The 27,900-nt window shown below is 34.5% G+C and overlaps 1 protein-coding gene across 3 annotated transcripts in view; it reads right to left on the reverse strand.

Annotated features, from left to right (window-relative positions):
• Positions 1-1,985: 1,985 nt before the first annotated feature.
• The window catches only part of si (sucrase-isomaltase), a 67,149-nt gene continuing 41,234 nt past the window's right edge, over positions 1,986-27,900 (reverse strand). For all 3 annotated transcript variants that reach the window (XM_069197387.1, XM_069197386.1, XM_015360839.2), the window contains 28 exons: positions 26,571-26,695; positions 25,989-26,077; positions 25,523-25,572; positions 24,964-25,137; positions 23,868-24,017; positions 23,290-23,496; positions 22,736-22,884; positions 21,662-21,830; positions 20,885-20,981; positions 18,818-18,930; positions 18,171-18,296; positions 17,475-17,603; positions 16,822-16,929; positions 16,459-16,521; positions 16,204-16,320; positions 15,806-15,890; positions 15,552-15,690; positions 14,860-14,993; positions 14,291-14,325; positions 14,055-14,171; positions 8,181-8,329; positions 7,867-7,951; positions 6,839-6,895; positions 6,335-6,459; positions 6,084-6,172; positions 5,404-5,453; positions 5,109-5,279; positions 1,986-3,507 (listed from right to left, as the gene is read on the reverse strand). In XM_069197387.1, the coding sequence (XP_069053488.1) occupies positions 3,427-3,507; positions 5,109-5,279; positions 5,404-5,453; positions 6,084-6,172; positions 6,335-6,459; positions 6,839-6,895; positions 7,867-7,951; positions 8,181-8,329; positions 14,055-14,171; positions 14,291-14,325; positions 14,860-14,993; positions 15,552-15,690; positions 15,806-15,890; positions 16,204-16,320; positions 16,459-16,521; positions 16,822-16,929; positions 17,475-17,603; positions 18,171-18,296; positions 18,818-18,930; positions 20,885-20,981; positions 21,662-21,830; positions 22,736-22,884; positions 23,290-23,496; positions 23,868-24,017; positions 24,964-25,137; positions 25,523-25,572; positions 25,989-26,077; positions 26,571-26,695 (3,183 nt within the window). In that variant the 3' untranslated portion in view covers positions 1,986-3,426. The remainder of the gene's footprint in view (positions 3,508-5,108; positions 5,280-5,403; positions 5,454-6,083; positions 6,173-6,334; positions 6,460-6,838; positions 6,896-7,866; positions 7,952-8,180; positions 8,330-14,054; positions 14,172-14,290; positions 14,326-14,859; positions 14,994-15,551; positions 15,691-15,805; positions 15,891-16,203; positions 16,321-16,458; positions 16,522-16,821; positions 16,930-17,474; positions 17,604-18,170; positions 18,297-18,817; positions 18,931-20,884; positions 20,982-21,661; positions 21,831-22,735; positions 22,885-23,289; positions 23,497-23,867; positions 24,018-24,963; positions 25,138-25,522; positions 25,573-25,988; positions 26,078-26,570; positions 26,696-27,900) is intronic.

The raw sequence follows: 27,900 nt of genomic DNA on the forward strand, positions 1-27,900 counted from the left end.
ATGATAATTGCTTTGTTTGTTAAGCTCGGAAATGCCACTTACAAAAATTGCATTTTTCAATTGCTTTGGTGTGCACAATGAACAATATACAGATGTTATTTTCAAATATGCACAGCACTGTCAGATGTGTGTAATGTCCAATAAAACACCATTTAACACAAAAATACTATTGTAAATAGTACATGTTAACTGGAAGAAGCTGTGACTTTCTTGCTTTAATATCACAAAAGGCTTCAGGGTTTTTCTTTCACTGAAAGAATATTTGAATGCTGATTCTATGTTGGGCTTACTTCACAAGCTGTCAATTAGTTGAATGCAAAGTGTCATTTTCTTTGACAGCTTAATTTTCATAACAATCGCAGTTCTGTTATATTCATATATCAAAATATTATTTTTCAGAGAATTTGTTTAATGCCTTGGCATGGCAATTTTGAATCATTCTATATATGAATATTCCCTTGGTGTTGATATAAAAATATTGCTTATGTATTTATGCAAAAAAACAAGGAGCAATTTCATCTTTTTCAATTGTGTAGTAACTAATGTATTCTTTCAAAATACATTCAAAAGGTTTTTTTGCTTTTAGAATAAGTTCAATACATTATCAGTCTGCATTCTCTTTTTAGTTTCTTGTTTGTCCAAATTATGTTTGCTTATTTTCAATATTTATTCATTCCAGTTCAGAAAACATTTCACTTTCAGGAATATTTTTATTCTGTCTGTTTCAGACCATTCTTGATTTTCACTTTTATTTGTGTATTGGGTCTTTGCTAAGAACTGATTATCAAGGTTTTGGCTGTGATATTTAGCAAGTAAAATGAAAAACAAAGAAAGCAAAACCATCTTACTTGAATTAAGGAGACATGACATTGATTTTTCACTTTGCTCAATGATGACCAAAAAGTAAATCTGGCTTTTCTTTAGATCATTGGTTGAAGATTTTAATTTACTTGTATCTGGAAAGATCTAATATATTATCTTCATTTGATTCAGATTATTAATCTATCTGCCATCAGAAAGTCACTTATTTCTAGTAGTGTCTCAGCTACTTGCAATCTGTCCTGGAAGCATTAGGTGCAGACTACAGTAGTCCATTACACAGTATACAAACACACGAACCCTCATGTACAAGGGGAGAACATGCAAATGACACACAGAAGATGCCCCCTCTTCAAACAGAGCCCAGGACCCAAGAGCTGTGAGGCAGCACTGGTAACTGCCAAAGCACTGTTCTGCTTTGAATAAATTAGCATTGCTGTCTTGCAGTACTGAGGCTCCAAGTTCAATTCCCAACCTGGGGTGCTGTCTGCATTTAGTCTGTATGTTCTCTTCGTGTTTGCATGGGATTCCTCTGGGTGCTCCAGTCTCCTCTCACAACCCAAAGACATACTGGTAGGTTAATTGATTTTTGGAAAAATTGGCCCTGGTGTCTGTGTGTGTCTGTGTGTGTGAGTATGATCAATACTTTTGCAAAGGAGTACCTTTCAAACTTAAGGTTAGAAGGAGGACTTGCTTTTGCCAAGCAAGGATGGGAAAACCATCCTTATCTCAAAATATACAATAAATTGACAAATCATCTGTGACATTTTCCATAACCTGCCACAAGGTTATAAAAAATGCTGCACTGGGAAATATTAACAGTATGGCATCAATGACACAAGATAACCAGGCACAGAAAATTTGTGAAGGTTATGTCAGGATCAGTTCTGAAATGCAAGAATGAATGATATTAATAACATCATCCTTAACACTGGGAAATTTTGTCTTGAGGCAATCTCTTGAGCGATTCTTTCATGGAGAAGCTGTAAAGAGCTTCCCCCCAAAAAATAAGTCCCTCTGATTTCCTGACAGAGGACTACAGTATTTGAAATGCCAGTATATTGCACTGGAGCTTCATATTTTAAGTGCTGCACTTCAAATATTATTTATTGACTTTGTCAAATTAATACATTAGAAAAAAAGACATGACATCATAAGAACAGATGTGATTGGATCCTGCCTGGATGTTTTATTTTAGTGTTCTCGTAATGTCAAGTTTCTGTTCTTTTTCTTACTGTGAGACTATTTTCAGGAGGTTTAATTAACACTCTACAATGAAAGCATAATTTAAAGTATACTCTTGGCCTAAACTGCAGAGTTTAGTCAAAACAAATACAAATAATTAGTGAAATTGATATTAACAGTAACTAACAGTGATGTACAGTACAAACTGAGGTATGCACTACAAAACAATCTCTGATAGAGTGTTTTTATACATCTGCAGACAGACCTCTGCCAAGAATCATCATCATAAGGTCAGAATGACCTCTGCATGGCATTTTCTGCTGTCTGAGTTTACAGCAGAATGATTTTTAATCAGTGCGTTTAAATTTGTGTTACATATAAAAAATAATGTTTGCAAACTAATCCCCAAAAAATAGTATGGTAAAAATAGTATGGCAAAAATATGTATGACCTTTACCCATATCATGCTATTATATATAAATCTATTTTCCTGGCTAAAATGAGTTGTATACAACCAACACAGTAAGTAAACATGAAAAAGTAATAAGCCATGAACAAGTTTCATTAATATTGTAATTTATAGTGGTTGGTTATACTGCAAAGCATAACACAATAAAAGTATTTAATTAAGTGGCTTAAAAGTGTACATATTTTCAAACAATACAGTGAATGTATTAATAGTTGCTTTTGAAGTGGTTTTTCCTTCCCTAATATATGATGACTTTCACATAAACAAATGCTGCTATTATAAAAAAACAGGTACTCTAATTTTCTCACTAATAAAACCCCAAATAATTATCATTTCTCATATCTCCTGCTGGTGTAAGAAAAAACCTCATCTAGATTATCTATTATGCTTCTAATTTGCATCTAATTTTATTGCTTTCTATGTTTCATCCCCCTAGAGGAAGTGCCAGTTAGAGCAGAAATCAATTAGACGCATATTTCTAGACTGTTAGTGCTATACTGTATGTATTGTTGTGTAAATAATTGGCCAATGTATTAAGATGACTGCACTGAATTATGTGTTACTTACTGTATATGAATATACAAGTTAGAACATAGAAAGAACACTGCTGGACCTCCTCAATACTGGTCTTTTTTAGATGACACTGAAATATACAATAGAATGGGAATAGCCTTTAAACTACATAATGTCACTCAATGCATATACAGAAAATAACAATGCAAACTATGTATTTCATGATTAAGCAATAGATCCTAAATAACCTTTATTTGTATTACAGATTACCTAAAAAGAGAAACAAACAAGGTGTTCATATTTCAATCATTCTCCAACAGTAAAAACTTTCTGTCTCATTGCCACCCTGACCCTGGAATATTCAGCCATGCATTCTGTAATATTATAGATAATATTATTATATTATAGATCCTCCATTTCTTGTTATCCAGCAGCATCCATTATATAACACCAGTTTTCCAAGAAATCCTGATGGGTCTGCCCAAATACAAGCCCCTTTCTGCCAAATGTATGATAAGTTCCTGAAATAAATAAAAAAAAAAAACAATACATTTTAAGGAATCTCTTCCCAGAGCAATATTTTCTGGTTGCATACAAAGGTATCTTTGTGACTGTTAAAACAGGTTTGCTTTTAAAGCTCTAGGAAATAGGATTATATATAAATGATTTACTACTATTCAAGGTTATTTCCGTCTGGCAGTGAGTTAGAGCACAACTGAAAAGGATACTGATGGTGTTAGTTCAAGTATTTCAAAATGCCACACACTCTTCATTGCATTTGGTGAGGTAGTCATGCAAAAATATAGGAAGATAGATAACAGGAATATCTATATGCTATTAAGTTGGTGAAAAATATTGAACAAATAATGGACTAGGGTCTAAGGCCATAAACATATACCTCTGTTAAATATGATTTCAAAATTAATATTTATGATGGTCTCTGTCTAGACAAAGGCACAGTTTTTCTTTTACTTTTCCTCATATTAAAGTATTTATTTAGAGTAGAAACATATTTCCTTTCAGCAGACTAAAAACGGAGCTGGACCAAAATATTTTCTTTAGTCTTAAGCATTTTGTATTTCATGAAATAACCATTTTACTGAATGTTTCAATATGGAGGCCTCAATGTTTCTGTATTTTTTAAATCAACAGGTTACATACAGTATATCCCGAACAAAATGACTGTACACCATTGTCCTGTGTAATTTAGTTACCTGTGAAAATTGTACACAATATGAGTATGTAAGGGAAGACACCTTAAATAAAGGTACTGGTGATTAATATTTAAGACAATTAACATCATATAAAAATCTGCTTTGAATGATCCTTGTACGTGTACAGTACTTATAAAGAACGTGCAAGTCCTTTCGTTGTTCATGCTTTCAGTTAACTTATTTATCTAACGTGACACTGACACTCTTTAAAATAGTTAATGTCTGCCATCATGACCATATACAGTATACAGTATATTTGAATTCACCATTAACAACATCTTCCATGTCCTATCAAGATACAAGTTCCTTCAAAGTAGCAGCTAAATACTAATCTCAGCATCATGTTTCACTTTCTTGATTCACTTGAACTTCACAGCTCTTCAAAAAGTGATTGACTAAAACAGCTGATGGGGCTACTACATTATTTGTCTCATTTGTTATTCTTATAAGAAGTTGTGATGTTGTTATGATCTACTTGATACTGAAGTGGTCTGATGGTTTCTTTTTTCCCAGGACTGTATTTATTAAAAGAAAAATATTTTTCTACAGAACAACATGATATTTATTGAGTGCATGTTGATAATATTTCAAATTAGACTTTATTTAATTGCAATTAGGCTGGATTAATTGGAGCAGTTATGAGTGAGTCTCCTCACTCAAAATCAGGAAGAATAATTCCTTGTGTCTGGTATTTAAATTAAAAGGTCAAAGTGGGACATTTTCTATTGGCCTTGAAGTGTATTTTAAAGCTCTGTTTTTTGTATGACAATCGACCATCTACAGTAACACATCCCACAGCCACTTCGTCACCTAGAGCTGTTCACTTTACTCCATGTACTGTATCTTCAGTAACCATGTAGCTGGCTAATAATAATCTTAACAAGGTAAAACTACAAGAAAGCTCATACCTCTGTCATCACGTTGTGTGTGAAGTTCACTCTAGTGCTGGCTTGTCCATCATAGACTACATCCACAGTCTGGACTTTGATGCTTCCTGCTCCCCACACTTTAACTTCTCCAAATATGAGAGTGTCATTGTTGTTTAAATTGCTATGTACAACATGGCTCGTCAATGTGTTCTGATATCCGGAATGACACAGGGAAAAGCAACAAAAAACATGAGCAGTGACAAATTCTAATTTTCTTCAAAAATAATTTAATGCATCAGAGCCATCAGATGCAGTCGGAGCAGGAAGAACATACCTGGTTTGCCGCAAAGGAAGTCAGCATGTACAGCCCTTTCTCATAAGTGTCTAACAGATGAAAACAAAAATAGTTGACATTAATGCAAGTACTGGAAATTATGTGTCAGGGCTGGTACAGGAAGCATGACTGAGATGACATCCATTCATTCGTTGCTGCTTTTATTAATGTGCTATGGAAGTGCAGCTCTGAATTCACACCTGCTCGAATTACTATCCTATTGCTGTCCTGTGTTTTTTTACTGCATACAATATACTTTATACGCTTCTAAACATACCAACCCACAGGCTCCCCGGGGGGTGCAGCAAAGTAAGACCCCAGCCACGTAGCACCACTCACAGAACTGAGATCTGGAGACATCTCAGAGCTTGGAGATCTCAGTCACTATTCTGAACAAAGCTTCTTTGTAGGCTAATAACACGGGTCATATATTGGCCAATGCTATACATCTGATACATATAGTAAAGGAATTACTATTAGAAAACAGACTATTTCTTGAAAAAATATATTAATAATTGGAGCAATGATAATTGGAGTGATGGAATGGAACACCATGCTGCTTGAGTTTCATGGGGGGGAGTTTACTAAGAAAATGATTGCATAGTACAAGGACATTCTCTAAAATACCTTCTGACTGTAGATAATTTAACAAGAGCAAGAATAATATACTGACAACTTACCAATGCTTGATCCATCATCCCAGAAAAGGGAACCCTGAGCTTGCCCTTGGTCGCTCAAAGCAACAATCAGTCCCATAGGATTTTTTCGACTATAAAACCAAGAAAAATAGGTGGATAATAATCAAACAGAGTTGTGTTTTAACATATTCAACATATTGTTTTAGGTCACAGAGACAGTATTTCTCTTCATTGCCACTGATAGGCAGACTTGTAACTGCCAAACATTGTACACAACATCCACTCATAGAGACCTCTGCGCTGTTGTGAGGCCTGGTTCTTGCCATGGGAGAATGTATCCGCCTCGCACGTGAAGATTAATGTGATTGAGAGGTGTTTCCATGTTCACCCACTTTGGGGTATTTCCAATGTACTTTGCCTGGAAACAGACACAGTTAATCAAATCTGTAACATCTCTGAAACTGTAGTCAAGGTTTAAGAGGCATTTAACATATCAACATGAACAATAATTTACCCGTCAAACAGGGTTGAAACAGGAACATATTCAATCACTTAAAAGAACATTGCAAAATACATGTATCCACTTTCATAAACAAATAATGCTGCATCTACAGTACAAACTACTATGACATACAGTATTTAAACTTTCAGAGTTCCAAGTATTATTGGTACTATAGAATGTCAGAATATATCATACACACAATGACAGTCTCCCAGTTTATACATAATTATCTTTAATTTCACAATTTATTTGCAGGCCTTATACACTTATTAGCATGGAGCTTTCTAACACTTACTGTATGATAGTCATACCATCGGGCTTTTGGAAAATAGCCAGTAACTACTGTTTGACCCTATGGAAAAAAAGAAAAAGAAATTAAACTTAATATCTGCTGATCACACTCATTGACAATTGCTCCTTGGGATTTCTTTCATTCAGTCTGGGTTAATTTGCATGCCTGAAAAAACAAGACTGAATGCAGTTAATCATATGGTTTCAGATATCTTGATACCTAACTTGGCTATTTTTACTGCACATGCTCGGCATAATGTGAACATTTGATTGAGAAGTAGAAATCAAGGGGTCAACATGCCAAGCTAATTTGGAATTAATATAATTTGACATTTTAAGAGGCACTAGTGGAAAGAATAGGAATTAACAGTACAACACAAAGCAAAGCAAACAAGTGAAGACAAAAGGAAAGTGCATTTTAGACCAAGAAGAGGAGACACTTATATACACGATGTGTTGAGGCAGACTGGCGACCAGCCATGTACAGTAATTGGAGCTGATAAACGTAGCTTCATTCAGGAAATGGCTGGATAAGAAACTAGAAAATTAGCTATTAGCAAACACATGAGCTAGATGAACAGGATGACCTCCTCTCATTTGTAGCCTTTCTACTGATGTTTCAAAGCACAAATTCTTAAATTGAACATATGTAAAATACAGATTATATTAATGCTGTCATTCATTCTGAGGCACAACATATAATAATAACAACCATATGATAATATGTATTTGAGATATTTATGAAACACAATTCAAGTAAAAGGCATAATGCTCTTTTAATTACGTTAAAGAACCATTAAAAGTTCTACACACATCTAATGTTTAAAAATTAAAGCTATATGCCATTCAGAGTAGACATTACAAGTGCAGTATATAGCACAAAAATACATTGATTACCTTAGTATTTTTCTTTTACATTTTCTTTGTAATTTGGTAACTAGAATTAAGTTTAAAAAAAGAACAGCTTTCCTTTACTTAGAAACAACACCTTCAGTTAGGGTTATTTAAAAATAACACTTTTGTAGTACTTACATCATCTAAAGCTGGGCTTATCAGTAGAGCTGGCCCCCACAGGAACTGCCTATAGATATCCCATGTTATAGTGTCTTCAACAAATCTGCAGACAGGAAAAAATAAAATAGAAACTTCTGGATTAAAACATTCTAAATTAAAGAATACTTGCTATCATAGGTCATATCATAGGTTTATCTTATGGAAGAAATCCAAATAATTTAAAAATAGGCTCAGTTTAGTACTCATTTTTTCTCTTCCTTCATTTAAATGATTTGAAATTAATTAATAGCAAAAACAACAATAAGGCTTGATGACAATAATAACACACTTACTCATGTAAAAGGGGTCTCACAACAGTGCTGCCTTTGCTGTGGGCTTCAAACATGAGTGTGTAAAGGTAAGGCAGCAAGGTGTAGCGAATGTTCAGGACATTTCTTGAAGCATTTGTGAAATTTTCATCCCATGCGACTGGATCTTGACGCTGGTGAAATACAGGAAATCATGCATGGTTATATTAACCTGGCTATGTGTAGAGTTATATGTGCCTTTTATACTTGAATACATCCATAATTTATATTACAAGGCACACCATTTGATATACAGTACTGTATAAGTCCTATAGCAATAGTGATTGCTACAGTATATAATTGGATGATTAGATGAGAGCAACTATTCAAATCCATAACGAATAACATTTACAATATACTGCAGTTAAAAGCCTGTACAGTACATGCGCAGAGACACGATTAGGCAAAACCGTAATTTCCTTTATAAATGAAAAAAAATGCATTAAGTTAATGTGGCTAGAAAACACATTCAGCAATGTATCTACAGTGCTTCTAGCTGAAGTGGAGGATAAATGTGGCAGCACAATGCGGAATATAGACATTAGCCAACACGACTCGGATGGCATCTGTTGGGACAGAAGCATTTGAATGATTCCCACATGCCAAGCAAAAAAAAAAACTTTTAATTTAAATTAACCAAAAGATTGATGCTTCCTGAAACCAATAAAGTCATTTTGCACTGATACAGTACCCACTTACTGCAATGAACTGAATGTAGCACACAAGAAGTTTACTGTCATGACAAATTTAAGACTGATGCAATTTTAAAGGAACTACGCAGAAGCTTAATGAATCTGAAAGTGCAGGTGAACAATGAATGAGTTGCATAATTTGTAGGACCTGGGGATTTTGTTTTTCATCGAGGCAACACAGTAGTTCTAAAATATATAAGCACATTCAGTTTCAGACTTGCTGAGGTACAATAAACTTGAAACCAATAAAGGACTAATAATTTTAGAAAATCATTATCCATCAGTAATTAACTTTGAAATTACAGCCCCCGGCAATGTTATTGAAATCAAATCTGCCTCTAAACTGTGATTATCCTGTGCCTTGTGTATTTCATACAACCTCTGTATGTTAAGCATTTGCTTTTCTTATTGTTAGTTCATTATTTTCCATTTAGGATAAATGGCAATCATTTCCCTGTTGAAGGCAGAGACTGTGTTTGCACATGTCCATGGTTTCCCCCCAGAACTTCTAATGATCAAAATCAAAGCCATTCTGTTTCTCGGGAACACCACTGAATATTGTGGCTTTCAAAATTCAGAGTTTTAGCATTGTTCTGCGCATAGCTGCCAGGAGATTACACAGTCCAAAGCTGAAACCCTAAGGGCAACAGTGCCTGCTGGAAAAATGCCACACCAATCATTTTTATCTAAAGAGAAAAGACAACAAAAGACATCTATATGGGTTTTATTAAAGCATGTTTTACTTTTTCCTACAGCAAAATACTTTTTTCTTGTGAATTATACAACATTGGCTGAAAGCTGCAGTCACGTTGATTAGCATATTTCCACACAAGTTTTATTTCAAATAATTCTGTTATCAGTGTGTTTGTATTCAAATACTTTCATAGAAATATCTCTGACTGGGCATTGCCATATCTCCTTAACAGTTGTCAACAGCGAGCTATTACTGTATCAGTTAATCTGAAAACACATTCATCAGCTGGCAGATCTTGTGTTGCCTTAAAGGTAAGTTTAAGAAAGTGGAAATTCAGTCTTTTTTTTCCCTTTAATGTATTACATTTTAGACATTTAGACATGGCATTTATGAGGAAGTCAGAGAACAGAACAATGACAAAAGATAATTAGCTGGCTATTCAATCCTATGTAGTACTCTTATGCATGAGTGGATATTTTCACATAAGGGACAATGGACCATGCCTGAGTGACTTGTTCCATAGTCAGGATTTTAAAATGGAGCAGTCCAACAAAGCTTAAGTATAGCACACAAGTTAAATGAGTCTGAAGAGTGGCCCATCTTATTTCTATGTAATGCACAGTATGGCATCACTAAATAGGGATGAATCATAATAATTGCTTCGGATAACTTATTGTGGGTTTTAAAACTTTTAGTAGCTTTGAAAGAAAATGTTTAAATGACACTGAAAATCATTTCATGAGGGACATCAACAAGCAAGGGTTAGATGCTTTGTGAATTTGTTAATTATTTTGGTAGGATAGGTGTGGCTTAGCCTGCTTAGTTGAGGCCAGGGTTGCCTTCTGACCATAGGATGAGGGAGCTTGGACCCCAATTCAGAGAGGGGAGTTAACCAAGGCATAGCTGCAAAGGTGGAGATAAGGTGGAGGAGGGATGTTTCAGACAAAGAAAAAGAAGTGTTTGTATTCGATATATATAGCTGATTTCTGATTGTGATTAGGAACAGCAATGTGAGATTGACTTGCTGTTGTAATCGCTTGAGAACGTCAATTAATAACTTCCATATATGATATGAACACATTAGCCATAATAAACAGGAACCTCAGTCTACTACAAAAAATCTTTAGTTGCAGGAAATACAAAGATTTGAGGAACATGAGACAGACTTGATCTTCCCTGGCCAAATCTATCCTTACTTTTCAATCATAATGAAAACTGGTAAAACTGCTGGAAATATACAGTTCAGATAATACACACCATCACAGTACCATCATCATACTGTAGCTTTAAGCAAAAGAAGAACTAGATTAGGGGAGGATGAAAATATTTCAACCTGGGGGAACACATGTACTTGAACTTGAACTTGAACTTTATTGCCATATGTAACCGGTACTGGTACAATGGAATTCTTACTTACAGAAAGTCTCTCGATTATAAAACAAGTGTAAAAAACAAAACAAAGTGCAAACAGTGCATCAAGACAATGTACAAACAAACAATAGACAATGTGCAAGTAAACATGCAGACAGTTTGAATGTAAACAATACAGACGTGTAAACAATGACTGGAGACGTACAATTAATAAATTACAATGAGGTAGATGGTGACGGTGTAGGTGTGGTCCGAGGGGGATGGCTAAATGTGTTCGCCAGTCTCACTGCTTGTGGATAGAAGCTATTGAAGAATCTAGTGGTAAGTGTCCGTATGCTCTTATATCTCTTGCCTGAGGGCAGTGGGGTGAAGAGCTCATGCCCTGGGTGGTGACTGTCCTCTGTGATGGCCAGAATTCTACCACGGCAGCGGTCCTCATAGAGCTGTTTAATCTCGGTGAGACCGCAGCCGATGATCTTCTGGGCCATATTGACCATTCTCTGCAGTGCCTTTCTTTCTCGCGAAGAGGTGTTGCCATACCACACGGTGATCCCGTTGGTGAGGACGCTCTCGATAGTGCAGCGTTATATCCTATTCAAGTTGTTTATGTTCATAACAAGTGCTCAACCTGTTAAACAACTGGTGTTCCTAATATTCTGACCAGTAAGTATACAATTTACAGTAGATTTTAAAATCAGTGGGAACATCCCAAACTTGCTCTGAAAGTGAAAACACTTCCCAGAACATCAGTGTTCAGCATAATACTGTACATTTTTTATTTAAAAAAAGTTTTTAGAAGTGTAGTTTTAAAGATTTGCCAAGATTTAAGTTTCAAGGACTTCACAAGTTTCAGCAGTAGAGCCGGGAGGTCTTTGTACTTCACAGCCCTGCTTTCAATTGAAGTGATTGATGCCAAGCCCAAGAAAACAGCATCCAAGAATAGGGCAACACAGCATGACAAAAAAGTAAGAAAAAACTGATATAACAATCATGACAATAGAATGTCATGATAGCATTGATATTTTTGCTATAATGTTTGACAAAAGCTTCAGATTAAAGTAGAAAATAACCCCAAAGACCTGACAAAAGTTTAATTTTGATTTGTGATTAAGTTACTGGATTTATGATGTAGACTTTGGCAAAGTACTCAAATGTAAAATTTCATTTTCCACTAAAAATAAAGGGTATTTTTTTGTACATCAGTTATAATTTTTCATTTAAAGGATTTTTAAATAACAGCTTCGTTCTTCATTCTACTCCTAAGGTCACTTTAAATTGCTTCCTACAGTTTTTACAGTTTTGTTAACCTTTATCTTAATGTAATAAGGTATATGTCCCATTTTCTTCAGCAGCAAAAGGATGTATACAGTAAATGTAATTTAAAATCTTAACAAGTTATTTTGTGGTGTGTTTATGAATGAATGCTGGATTATTTTACATCAACTCTCAACAATAAAGTGCAGATATTCAGTATATACTGTGATAACTCTATATCAGTAAGTGGTTCACATTTGTATTGGCTGTTTTATTTCCACAAGACAAGTAGATGTTGTTAGTAGCTGAACATTAGTCTTCAAGACAGCTAATATTCTGGAGCAAAGCCATTTACACAAATAAATAGCCCCTTTAACTGTGACAGTCCTGCAATTGCTAGGGATCTATAACTGAGTGCTGCATCAGGACCCAGTGTTTTGATGTCCTTATGGCTTGTACTTAAAAAGTTAAAATATTTTACTTGTCAATCTATAGTTTGAGTGTTTGATACACAAAGGCTGATCGGAGAGGTAGAATTAAACAATTATAATTCTATGAACCTCTTCACTTAAGCATGTCTTCCCATTTTAGATGGAAGGCTTAAACTTTAAGAAGATGCACATGCATAAAAGCTCGGTACAGCCTCATACTCAAAACAGGGCTTTATTTATTATTGCTCAAATAATGATTTCTGCTGTAATCTGTCAATGTACTGTTTTTCAAATAGTTGCACAGTCAATAAGTAAAGACTAGAGCACATGTGAGACAGCTGAACCCCAGAAACTGGCTAACCCTAATATCTAGCTGAGTTTCTTTGCAGTCTGTATTCTAGTAACTTGTTACACATAGTTATTCCTGGAACAATTAGTTTAACTATAACAATGCAAAGAACAGGGGAAAGAAAATAAATGTCAGTAATATTTGCTCTGGGGATCCCTGCCTACTTTTATTTATATTATTCAACAGTCAGGTGACTTTCATTTCAATCCAGTATATTAATTTAGTCTAAGGACAACAACTTCTTGAAAAAAAACTATGTTTCATAAACCTCGGTGCATTTAAAATAAAACAGTCAAGATCATTTTAACAGACTGTTAAAATTATCCATGTATTATCCATGTATCCACGTAATGTATTTTTGAGGTAAACTGGCATTCTATTGGTAACTCGAAGAGCCATCTCTTACTTTGTATTATGTGCATGAAATTTAAATACATTACAAATCAGTATTTAAATGATGATACATGATAAATCAGTATTTAAAAACACGATACACCTTTCTTAGAAGTCAGATTGATTAGAAAAAGTGGCATGTTTCAAAGTGACCTTAAAAGTATTCTCAATCGCCAGGGCATTATGGTCATAGTGCTGACTTGGTGCTTTCGTCTCATGTCTCATGTTGTTAAAATGCTCATTTGCAAGGCATTATGAAATGATTGGACGTAAAGGGACAACCCTGACAATTGCCTTTAATGTGCACCCATCAGCAATGTAGTCATAGTGGATCTCAATGAGAGTTTAGAAGCACCATTATCAACATAGGCCTATTTACCTCACACCCGAAGAAGGCCTCACAGCTGAAACGTTGTGTTTTCTCTCTTCTCTTCTCAGCATGGAATAAACCTATTACTTGTTCCTTTGCAGACTACGTATGCTGACACAGCTACCCACCTGAACTACATAAGCCTATTTAGTTTGCTCTTACACTTGATTATGATGATGGATGATGGAATCTAAAGAGGTGATAGAATAACAAGATCCCTTTGATAGCCAATAGCCATAATAACATTCATAGACAGATATAAAGAAGCAAATTGGTTATGCAGTGTCTTTCACTTGTGAACTTACCTTGTTTCCTTTTCCATTGTGATTCCTGGAATATGGATAAAAAGCACCCAGCTGCATCCATCTTAGGCACATTTCATATGAGGCTTCATTGAAAAAACCACAAATATCAGCCCCAGTCTAAAGAAACACAAACGGTGGACATGTCCCATACTGTAATGAATGCCATATTTTTCAAAATAAACAGAAATTCAGAAATTAAACTAAAACACTTACAAGGAAATTAATTCAGTACTTACGTAGGGAATTCCAAACAAACTAAATTCCATCATACCTGCAAAAAGAGAAACCTTTTCTATTAATCCTCAATATGCTGGCTAAAACAGACAAAGCTACATTAACTTGTGATCATTTAACAATCCCTGTTTAAAACTACTTTAGCAGAAATGTCAAATCCAGTGCTTTGTCAGATAGTTGTCTCTAAAGATTAACTTTAAAACTCAAAAAATTATTGCCATATGTTTTATTTGATTGTTACAGTATGTGTTGTGTTTAGCTTGTTTTAGATACACACTAAAACAAGCTAAAATTATGTACTATAAATTATGCTTTTTTTTCATTTGAAGTATTTTGCCATGGGGTAAACTCCTAATTTTATTTATTTTCACTCTATTGATGCAATTTCCTTCGTATTACTTTTGTTGTGCATGCCATTTTTAAAATGAGGAGAATTTTGAAATCTTGAGGTTAATTTGGTATAATGTTTCTCCCACTAAAATCCAATATCTATATGATACATAAAAATTGGTCTTGGTTACATGAACATTAAATAAAACCTCAGTTATGAAGTGTACTTGTAAGTTCATACCTATGATAGACTTGAACAGCTGATCCCAACTGGCATTATTATCTCCAAGCCAATGCCCTGCCCATTTACCACTCGATGGGTAAGTGGATCTTGTGACAACAATTCCTCTCTCTCCAGTAACCTTCAATAAGGCGCTTTTTCATGAAAAAAAACAAAAGAAGAGAGAAATTAATTTAGTTATGTTAAAATATTCTATAATTCTCATATATGTTCATATACAAACACACAAAAACAGAAAAGATACGAAAAGAGACAATATTTTTTTCCTGAAACAGAACCAGCCCGAAAAAATGTTCTTTTGAGAATGAAAGATCCATGAAAACTTTTTCTCCTGTCTAGTTCAATTTGAATTACGTCTGAAGTAAGCTAATAGTTGACAGATACAGTATATTGGTTCATCTGGGTAATAGTCAGTCATCAACATTTATCCCAGAGATACAGTACTACCACAGTTGTGAACTTATTTTGCCAAAATCAATGAAGAGAGCCCCCTTCTGACAAATAAGTGAACACCTGTACGCTTATTTCTATAACTGGTGTGTCCCAGTTGGGGGATTACAAGCCATGTGACATGTTAAACTGAACACACTGCATTTTAAATAAGTGTGCTGAAGTGTGCGATGCTCAATATACAGTACTGTATATATTAAGAATCGTAATAATAAAAGTCATAGCTGCATTAGAATACTTACTCATATGTTGGTTTTGTGTGAGACCATCCATAAAGGTTGTGTACATCATAGTGCCTGACTGGAGTGCCATCAGCCAAGATTTGTTGGCTTTCCATGCACAAGGTTTTATGTTGGAGCCCTAAGCTTTTTGATTCCAGTGCTTGGAGAGAGAAAAAAAGAGACAAAATCAGGTAAAAAGGATAATGGAATATACTGTTGTTTACAGTATGTCTGTATGTAATGGAAAATCAGTTTATGCAATTCTATTGTCTTACGTGGCATGTAAGGAGGGAAATTAAGAGTTTGATCTCGACAGCCATCAGGACTGCCATGAACAAAGCTTGCAGGCTCATTCATATCCTAAAAAAGAAGATGAGAGGGGAAAAAAATCACTCCTACTTTAAATGTTATTACTAAAGCTTTGCCTATGACTGAAATCTTGTGGATACCGGAGCAATTAGTTTCACATAGTACCTAAAATAAAATGATCTTTCCAGTGCTGTTTTAGAACAAATTATCTTGTAAAGACCAAACTGCTACGAAGAGCACAGGACAAATATTTTAGTTCAACAAACAACAAGAATAAAGAAAAGAAACAAGAAAGCAAAATATACATCACTGCCTATATACTGTATACAGTAGTCAGCATGATGTCAATGTCAGTTATACTTACTATCCACAGACCATCAAATCTCATAGTATTGTTGTAAAATTCTTCGATTTCCCGAAGCCACCACACTGCTGTCTGATTGCGGAAGAAATCAGGAAAAGCTGCATATGCCCTGTAAATCTAAATATAAATAAATGAGAAACACATAATGGTTTACAGTCAGGAACTTAAGGTTTAAGACAGGACAAAGACTGGAGTGGCATTATAAAAGAACTGAAACAAGAGTTAACTATGCAGAAGGAAAAGAATGTTGTTTACCTGCACTTGTATTTCCCAGTCCAATGATTCATCAACTGTAACATTTGGCAAATCAGGCCAAACCTAGATGACCCAGAAAAAAACAAAAAATTATATCTGGTGCATTTTTGAATTATACTGACTAGTACAAACTCATGAAATCTAAAGGAAATATCAAGACAATATTACTGCATAAATTAAGAACATGCACTGTAGCTTTGAGTCCTAAATGTTTAGACCACATGCCAACAGATCAAGCCTTATTACTACAGGACTGTAGTAATGAAAATGAAAGTTAACATTATTATTATTATTATTATTATTATTATTATTATTATTATTATTATTATTATTATTATTATTATTAATTACTGTTTTCAATACCTTTCCCCACACGATTTCATTACTGTCAGGCCATTTTATGAAAACATCATCTTTAACTCCTCGATCAAAAGCAGGGTAATGAGTTTCATTTCCTGAGATTGCAGGATCCTAATAGAAAAGGAAATATGAGTTTGAAAACATACAAATTATAATACAATATATGTGAAGCAAATATACATAAAAACATTAAATGTATTGGATAGCATTGCAATATATTTTGGAAATCAACAATTTTCATTATAATAACAAATGCAACTAACATTTTAAATTTTTAAATGAAGCCTTTTCTCTCTTTTAAATCTTAGTAGAAGAATTTTTAAGAACTTTATGGACCATGCGAAGAACTATCCATAATGCATCCTGTATCATAAAAAGACACAATTGCTAAACATGGAATAAAGTTAAAACTGCAATTTGATACTGGAACTTCACAACAAATAATCAATGCCAAGTACTAAATTCCTACATTATTAAACAGGAATACTTTTCCTCTTAGCCTGGCAACTAATCTCACCTATTCATCAACTTTGTACAAAACTCCTAAACTTAAGGTGCACATAAAGGGAAAACCTCAAGCAATGTATATCACATACAATGTTTCCCTATTTTACACTAGGTTATATTGTTTTTTTCATCAAACATTAGAAACTTACCAGAATAAAAATAAAACGCATACCCTCACTTCTCATTCGGTCTACGAGAGCCGGCAACCCCTGGAAGTCTTTGTCAAGAACAAAATCAAGTTGTCTTTCTATATAATCGATGTCTGCATATTGAACATCCTGTGACAGAAAGCTTCAGGTAAGTACAATTATAAATATGATTCAGTAGCTGGAAACCACTGGGGATTTTTAGAATTCAAAATATCTTTGGTTTTGTCTACATGGATCTGAACATTGAATTACGACCTAAATCAAAATGGCTTGTACCAGGCAAGTTGAGAAAAGGATGCCCTATTTTAATAGCATTTTGGAATCTAGTCCATAGATCTAGAACTACATAGATGTGATGATTGATTTGGTGTATTGGATAGGGTATATTTTATGCTATGTATTTATGGCATATTTGCATTTAATTACTATAATGAAAAATAGAAAGGGGGCATTAGTATTAATAATGGGTAATAGTAATACAGTAAATGATTTGAAAGAAAAGGATAATGGTTCAGGTTAGGACTACTTAGGGACGGCACTGTTTTGTGTGGTCATGTGTAGAGACAGGAATAAAATATAACCCCCCTATTGGAAATATTCTCTTAGTATAATTATTTAGAAGGTGCATATTAGCTTTATATGTTAAACTCTTATGTAATACAATTTGCTGTACAGAATGGGCCAAAAAATATTTACGTATGGGATTTCAGCAGCCTTCATTTCATAGTAGAGTTGTTCTATTTCTGTGGTATTTTTATATCCATAGCGACAGAGCTGGAAACCCAATGACCAATAGGCTGGCATAACTGGACGACCAACAAGCTGTTGACAGATAGCAAAAAATGTGATGTTAGACATTCAGAAAAATGTTTATGGAGTTATTTTCCATCCCAGTTTTACCTGATGCTTACAGTATGCCATCTTGATGCTAACTTATGGATGCAACCCACACGCAAACCATATAACCTAAGCACTATAATCCCAGTGCATTGCAGCTGACACTTTCCACTTAATGGCCTGATCAATGAATGTTGCCAAGTTTCTGAAATAAGAAGGTCAGGGCTCAACTTAGATGGTCTTTCTGGATGATTACTTAGTAGGGGATGTTGAGGTGCACTGGCGCAAACAGACCCCAGCTGTTTTCCGTTACAGCAAGCCAAATTGTTGCTCCCTGAGGCTCCTCATCCTAGATCAGCAATTCATCAGGAGCACAGTTCAATCCCGTGACCTGCACAGAGCATGTTACTTTGGACTAGGTGTTACAATGAACAGGAGAAGGCGGAAGATTTCACTTTCCACATTCATATACTATTTGTTTTTGGCAGGCAAGTGTTAGTACTTACAGCTGTGTACTGTTGGACAACAAGTTCAGGTGTAGGGCCCATAACCATATAAAAATCCAAAATCCCTCCTAAGGTACGGTATGTTAGAGCTGGAAGAGGCTGAAAGGTCACATCTGAAAGTTGAAAATGGAAAAACACATAAATGCATTATACTACAAAATAAGATAAATATCAGTGATTATGTATGTATATACTATAAAAGAGTATCCCCTGGACATAAGGCTTTAAAACTGCTGTGATTTTCAAAGATGCTTTCAGGAGCTTTGAATTAATTCCCAATATATGTTTTTAATTTCTACTGTAGGTTTTATCAGGTTAATTATTAACTAAGTGAATTTATTTTTGTTAAATGCTCTGTGGTTTTGAGACAGAAATTCAGCAGATCCAGCTCCCAGACCATCAATGCAACACAACAATTTTTAATCCTATGTATCCTATGGTTCAAATTAGTGAGCACTGTGTGTTTTAAAAAATAAGCAAAAACAAAACTATACATAAGGAAGCACATGGATTTGGATAGATTTTGTCACCGGCTTACAAATCAAAGAAACTTGATGACTTGTTCTCCCAAAAGGAAAGAGCAAGACTGAATACCACTGAACACTTTAATTGCTCTGCAGAAAGAACGTGTAACCAGAGCTGCCCACATAACAGAGGAAGCTTAGACCCAGAGGTTCAGATGGTTTCTGGGTTCTTCCTGACAGATCATTTCCGACAAGATTAGGCTACAGCTGTGAACAACAGATGTGAGCATCTCTGTACCCGCACTGTATGTTCAGATGAGCTGGATAGACTTGCTTTGCCCCTAAACAGTCATGTCACTCACAATTCAGAGAAGGCAATAGACTCGCAACATGGCATACCATGATTAATCTACTAAGCTATGTGGTTGCTATTTATTAATCATTTTCCCTAAAGTGTATTTCACTCTGAGTTACTACAGTTTATAGTTTTGAAGTGCAGCACTGTTCAAAATAAAGTAAGCGAAATCATTCATAGTGTGGAAGTGGATAGCAGTAGAAAGGATGTTACATACGGCTTTTTGGGTATTTATTGTCAAGTCCCACATTTCCAGGAAATCACCCCCCACCCCCACCCCCACCCCCCACACACACACCACCACCACCACCAGATCCCTCAGTAACTGCAAGTCACAGTAGCTGCAAATGCCAGGAGACTAGTGCAAGTTGTTGCTTTGATTTTTAATGGCAAACATTCACTGACGTTCAGAGAGTTTCAATGTTCTTGCATCCAGATCTTTGAGAAATCACAGACTCTAGCCCTCAGTAAATCTAACAAAGTAAACAGTGCCCATACAGATGGTATGCAATCATTAAGTACTATAACTACTAATAATAATTTGTTCCGCAAGCTACAGCTTCATAAGCTGTGGCTTTTTCAATTGGTTCTCATGCTTATAGTTAGAATCCCCATATTCCCTGCTGATTGTAATGATAGCTGCCAGAATGTCTGGATTGGTTTCCTCCAATCACTTCATAAATCTGATTTAGCAATCAATATTGGTTTATCAGATTTATTTTAGTGCTGTTCTTTATTCCCTTAGGAAGAAAGGCGAGCCTTTTTTGATTGTCCTGTGTTCTCTACTTGAACAAAGAAAGTAGCTGCATTTTCATTATGAGATTAAGCTTCTGATTGGGAATTCAAAAGCAGAAGACAACAAAGGATTGATACACATCCTAGATATTCAATACAGAGAGTCACTTCTGTTTGAGGCTGAATCTGAAAGATCTGCTGCTCAGTAAGACTAAGAAATAAAATATATTCAACAGTGTTTCTAATTGGCATCGACTGTATGTTTTAAAAGAGGTAAAGACAACAGGCATTTGAAAGCTATTGTGTCTAAGTGGTTACTGCCATAAATATAACACTTGTGTACAAAGTTTTGACAGAGACAATAACCTAAGAAAGCAGTTATTTCATAAAGAGTAAGTTCAGAAAGGCTCTTATAAAAGAGCAAAAAACATGATTGTGCATAACTGCTTGTAAGAAATACTGTATATACAGTAAATGTAAAGTAATGTAAACACTAAAAAGCATGGTCCTTACCCATTGCATTGCTATTTAGTAAGAGAACTCCATGTGCATCTGTAGTTTTTTCCACACCCATGTAAAATGGGTGAACACCATAGCAATTCAATTTGTACTGTTAAAAAAATATGTATCATATATTAACATTTTAAAAACAAGGGATATACAATGAAGTAAACAAAGAAAGTCTACAACTTTTGTCAATGACAGAATGACAGGCCCATCTAATTTGTTTTGGTTTTGTTTTCTTAATTTTCAAGAACTTCTAGCACTTACAGTAATTTTTATTCTACTTACTCCCTGTGCTCTCCCTCCTTTTTAGCAGGCTCCTACAGGCAAGGAATAATTAACAGATAGTATTGTATATGAACTTTTTGGGAAATATTCTAAAATTGTCAAGTTGCAATAACCTTTCAGTCAGGCATTAACATGCCAATATATGTCCATCCAGTATGTTTTTAACATAGCTTGTTGTCAAAACAATTAACGTGATCCATTGCACACAACAATAAAAGAAAATAAAACACATTTTTATCTGCTGTCCTTACTCTGGAACACGATGGAAAACTAATCTTGTTATATACACTTAAAATTTGCAAAGTTCCTTTCAGGTATCGATGACAGTAAACCTTTCTTTATATGTGTTTATTCATGTTTATTCATACAACATCTATAGAGTAACTACATAAGAAAATGTTGCATTTATGTTCCATTTTAACTGTCTTCAATTTTACGTTATAATCTGCTCATTTAAAAAAAACTGAAATCACTGTGAAAGATGAACGGTATACCTACACCAGGGGGCTGGTCTTTACTAAACATTCCCCAAGTGTGCCAGTTCAAGTCATGACGGAATGTGGGATGCTCTGTTTCTCCAAAACCATAGACATAGCTTGAAGACAGTCGAGTGGAGATCTGAATGAACATGTCACTGAAGGTGAATCCAGGGAGCTGAGAATCCCAGCTGCATAAATGGACCAGAAAAGGTTTTCAGGAAACAGAACACAGCCTCTGAATGTGATGTACTTTGGGTGTCTGATATTGTATTTTCAGTACAGTAGGTGTGCTACAAAGATGGCATAAGGCTTCATTTCAAACTCATTTAGCTGAGAGTTGATCAAGGCACAGGTAATGATAAAGGGACAAAAGGTACAGTAATTTTATATTTACGTGTTGGGGAAATTGCTATTATGGCTATTACTGTTTTTATTATCATTTACCAAAAATAGAATTCAGGCAGTCTTTGCAGCAAAAATCAAACAAACCCCAAGTTCCCAAAATGATGACAATTAGATGCGAAATACAGTACTTGGACTTCAAGAAGATAAGGAAAAGATTTTGCATTTAATGACCTGGAACATTAAAATTGCAATAGTTTCTTTGTACATCATGTCACCAATAAAGTAAGAATATTCTAATATTGATTTCCTTGACAATTTAGAAATATTTTCCCAAATATTTCCATTACTTTAGGATAACTAGCAGTTATTGGTATGTCAAACTGACATTTTAAAACATCTACATTATTCTGCACTATGAAGGCTCTTGGGTAAAGCAAAAGTTAGGATATCATAAAAAACATAACTACATTAAAGCTTAGGTTATTTGTGATAACTAATTAAATATATTCTGGAAGAGTAGTTTTTACGAAATGCTGTCAAGTTCAACATGCTCTTTGTTAAAGATATATAAACTCTTCATAATCTGATACATATAAACAGTACTAACAGGCTATTACATGCAGTTAACGAAATATTTTTTGTGAAAGCAGGGCAAAAGTTTTATTAAACTAAATCTATCTTTGAATATAGCATCTCTTACAATGACAATTTCAAAAGGAGGGCAATTAGTTATCAGGTTTTAACATACATGACAGTTCCAGTGCTTTTCCTTTTCACCTTAATACCAAAAGGTTCTTTTTCCACAGTAACTTCATACAGCTGGTTGACTGGATCAGGTGTGGAGGGGATATTGAGAGGAACAGGCACTTCGTATCGTCTAGCACTAGGGTCATATATCTGAAAGAAGACCAATTTTGTCCGTGCAAAATGTTAAATATTTGGTGCCTGTCTTGCTTGACATATTTTCTTGAGAACACATTTCTTATAGAAAGGGCTTTCTTCTGAACTTTGGCTAAAGCATAAGCAATTCCACAGTAATTTGGGCATCACTTACACAATGTAACATTCTCTTCTTATGCCCTCACCAACATTTTATCATACAGAAAATAAAAAAACAGATGAAATCACAGTGTGCATTAATGAGTTTCTCTTTTTAACCTCAGTCCATTCAACAAAGATGATATATTTTTTTATAAAATTAAGTTTCTATCTCCAGTCAATAAGTCAAGCAAATGTCTACATTATCCTTCAAATGCCCTTTACAAATCAGAAAGTTATTTTCAAGACAGTCCTCAACCTTACCTTAAATTGCAGCAGGTGTTGGTTTAAGTACTTTATTTCAACTTGAAGTCTTTCAATGTCAGCAGATTGTCTTTTATGATTTAGAGGGTATTTATTATTCCTTCTGATTTGAAATAACATTCCGGATGAAGTGTTTGTAATTGTATCTGCAATGTACCCAAAGTCATGAGGATAAAAACACCAAGGCACCTTGGGAGTGTCTGAGGGCTGAAAAAAGACCATATAGTTGTAGTAGAAAAATCATGCGTTGTGTTAAGTGATGCTGCAAATAACCCAAAAGGTCCAGACCGTTCTTAGTTCTTAGTTCTTGAAGTATAAAATGCTTATGGGCTAATGGACATGTTGATGAAAACTCTAAGGGTTTTAGATGATATATTGCAAATGTTGAGAAAGAGAGCATGGCACTTATCGTCTTAGAGAAGTCTTTTAAGAAACCAGTTCTAATGGAACATACTGTAGATGGCTGGACATATCAGAGCATCCATTAAGTAGGAAATGACAGTGCAGATGGCATGCAATTCTCATTTAACACGATATATCTGAATTTTACGTTGGAATCTGCAAGAAATAATAATCACCTCCCAAAGACAGCCACGAGCTTCACATTTATCTTGATTGCTGTCTTCCTCAGGATAACAGTCAAATCTTTCATTTTCATTTAATACTTGATTCCATTCTACAGAATAACTCTGACCTAGTTCAAGCTGGAGACCTGTTAAGTGAAGAACCTGCAAAAAGAGTAAAAGAGTAAGACGATAAATTTAAAAAACCTTTTAGACGTATAAAGCTTTGCTATCTAAACATGTGTTTTGATAAGTTTGCAATTATTCAGGTTCAGAATCAGAAGAATGGGTGCAATTTTTCAAACCTGACTTTCAATACAATTCACATGTTAGCAGGACTGATATAATTGGGTGAATAACATCTTTATACTTCTGCAAACAAGTTAAGATTTGATTTTAAGAAATCACCCTTTGGTTTTAGAAGTACATTCAATATAGAGATTATTATACAGTTCTAATATACATTATACTAAAAATGTCTTCTGGAGGAATTTCAGTTAGGCTTTTGTAGTTTTTTAACATTTGATACAACATGTATGAAAATGAAAAAAGAAAATGATTGTTTAAAATGATTGTTACTTTTGTGGCGAGCTTTATTTTAATAGAACAATTTTAAACCCTTGCTTTACATTGCACCGAGATGGAGAAGACATAATACTTTATATCCATATGAGAGCACAAAAAGTGATGTGTCAGTTTTAATTAAACATTTTATTTGGAAACAAATAATGTTCAATAATGGTGGGAAAACACATTTAGTTACCTAAACTTGGTAGGAAACAGTAACCTATTAGTTCTATTTCCGAATATATTAATCTGTAATAGTAGTACAACTCTTATTTAAAAGTGAATCAAAATAATTTAATTTACAAAGCCCATGGATGGCTATTTGTAGAATTTTATATTTTTGAAAAGGAGTATGTTTGCAGCATTGTCAAAGAAAACAATAGTTTTTTTCTTTAATTGTCAAAATAAATGAAAATGTGACATATTCAATTTAATTTCCAAGAAGTTCAAAAGGGAATGGAATATCTACCTTGTGAAAGAATAATTAATAACACATAACAAAACTATTTTATAATGGACAGATTAGACATAGCATATAATTTACCTTGGTAACATTATTGTACTGAATGTTTTGAGCTGGCAGTGATATGACATTTAGTTCTTGTTTGATAACAACAGAGGTTGGGGGATTTGCCACTCCCAGTATTTTAATTTCTTCAAACTTCAGATTATTTGGGTCAGAGTAGCCATTTTTCAACACCTGCATGTTCAGACGTCCCTGGTGGAGCAATAAATAAAATGCATAAATTAATATTCATCATTGAGTGCTTTAATATAAAACATGGAACACTCTGATTCTATTTTTGTCTCTTTTTCTTGAATACAGTGAAGTTTGAAAATGAATGTCATTAATTGTGTATTGGCACTAGTTCAGAAGCAATTTAAGGTTTCCATGAGATCTTCATATACAGTACATGAAACATTTGCTCACTCAACTGATTCACAAACTTTAAAGTACAGACGTGCTTATAAAAATATTTATAAAACTGAAAAGCAAAACATTTAGAAATTGATAAACATGGTTGGGGGGGGGTATGTATTTCTAAAAACAAAGGATTTTCAGATTCTTATAGGAAAGTTGATTGATTTTAACAAGTACTCACTGAAATAACGGAGAACTGGTAATGAATATATGCTCCACGTGACACAGAGTCTGAAAATTATGAAGATATTAAAATTTAATTATATGTTCTCTTAGTGTCATATTACAGACAGGATGATGTGGATGTGCAGTCATCAGAAACACAACACATAAACACAGAAAGGCTTTTAACTAGAAAAAAAAATCAATTGAACTCTGACCTGATTACTGACCAGGGACCTATCTCCTAAGGCACGTGTTTTATTAATGAGCCAGAAAAACCATTTTGCCTTGACAATGCTATTATAACAGGGAGGGTTCAGGTGACCTACTTAATCTAAAATGATAAAACACTGATACTGTAAACCTGCCTGAAAAGTGAAAAATATTTTAGCGCCACTACAGGTAAATTCTCTCTCAAAAATATAGACTTAAAATGAGCAATCCACCTCTGAAAATCTTTTAATTAACACTGCTTCACTGAATACCTCGAGAGTCTCCATCGTCCCAGAACAGCTCTCCACCTGCATTGCCGCTGTCATCCAGTGCTATAATCAGTCCCATAGGATTACGGCGACTGGAAAAAAGACAAGCAGTCCTTGCATCTTTCATCATTTAACATTAAAGAAAAAGATTTGTGATGCAAAGATATTTGTTGACTACTACTTCAGGCTTCCCTTCATAGGATGCATTTATGAGTTCTATAAACTACAGTAAGCATGCAAAGGCAATTGTAACAGCTGTGGATTGCCACAGTTAGAAGAGAAAAAGCTAACATCTATAAAAATGCGATACATCTGATTATGTATGGCATGCATAAAAAATGTTAATATGTTGTATGTACATCTAAAAAAAGATCATGTCTGCAGTATTCAAAGTTGGGATAATATGTTTTATATGTTTGTATCTATAGATTTCAAATAATCGTCTACAAATCTTATGAAAAAGGAGTGTGAAAAGCTAGTTGAATTAGCAGTGGAAAAAGGCAGAGACCATTAAACCCACTGTAATAAGCCTGTTAAACGTAAAAGAAATGCAAGTCTGTTTGGACACGTGGAGAGCTTTAATACCTGTAAACCGTTGTGACAGCAGGCTCTTGAATTGGCAGGATAGCACCACCTCTGACATGAATACCTATTTTGTCAATAGGAAGGAACAATTCCGTTTCTTGTTTACGGGCAGCAAGTCTTTCCTCCTGATTATTAAAAACAAAATGGTCAATAACATGAAATGTCTTCTTACAGTATTTCAATATGTCCTGCAGGTAAAATGGACTTTTTTCCAGTTTTTTTATGTTGGAAAAACAAATATTAGAAGTTTCACAGGTATGCTTTTTTTTCAGGCTGACCTCCAAATAATCCAAGGAATTAGCCACAGACAAGTGAGTGGGCATCATTATCAATCTGAACATTCCCCAAGTTGCCTTCCTGTGTGTGCACTTCATACATAAATGCAAAAGGGCTTGGGGACATTATACAGCTGAAACATGAATTTCACTACAATTAATTTTAATTCCCAAAGGAAATATCTGACAGAATGGGGAAGAATTTAAAACACTTTTTTTGGAGTATCCTTTCACAGGCTTGATTTGTCAAATGCTTTAATCACCAAAGAATACTATAAGCAATTACAGATTGTATCACACTTCATTGTTGGCCCTGATAATGTTTCTCTCCCAATTTTAGAATTGTGTCAAGTCTGTAAGGAACTATTGTATTTCCTTAATCAACTGTGACTACAGACACTTCACCACTTTTTCTGATGGACACACAGCAGTTCACTGTCCATCATCCATTTAAAATTGTATTCTCTCTCCTTTAGAATGAAGTGCTAATGTCACTTTCTGTGAAAAAGACAATTTAAAAATCTACAGATCTACTTTCAGAAATGGAGATCTGGCCATACCTAAAAGGCATATTTGTTACTGACCTGAATGAAGAATGCAGATATGGAAGTTTCTACATACAGCAGTAAACATTTTATCATATACTGCTATATTATGCAAAGATTTGTTTGGTATCAGCTATCAGCTAGTTTGTTGAGAATGGTATTGTGAATTGTGGATTTAAAACATTTCTGATTGCAGAATTGTGATCAAACTCCTTTGCTAAAGAGGAGAGTAAACAAAATACAATCCTTTTCCAGATTCTAGGTGTTCATGGAGGTGATGAGGAAGTAAATTTAAATAAAGACAAAATAGTTTAAATAAGATAAATATTACTGACCTTTAAATAAAATATCTAGAATAAGGCAGGAATGTGTGGTGGTAAACAAAAAATCTTAGGTTTTACATATTACAAATGAACTAGGCTAATGAAACACTGTATTCATATCATCTCACATTCTGTAAAAGCTGAAAAAATCCAGACTGAATTCTCTTTGGATCTGCATAGTGGTGAG

The sequence above is a fragment of the Lepisosteus oculatus genome, chromosome 13 (genome assembly GCF_040954835.1).
Source record: "Lepisosteus oculatus isolate fLepOcu1 chromosome 13, fLepOcu1.hap2, whole genome shotgun sequence".
In the NCBI taxonomy this organism is placed as follows: domain Eukaryota; kingdom Metazoa; phylum Chordata; class Actinopteri; order Semionotiformes; family Lepisosteidae; genus Lepisosteus; species Lepisosteus oculatus.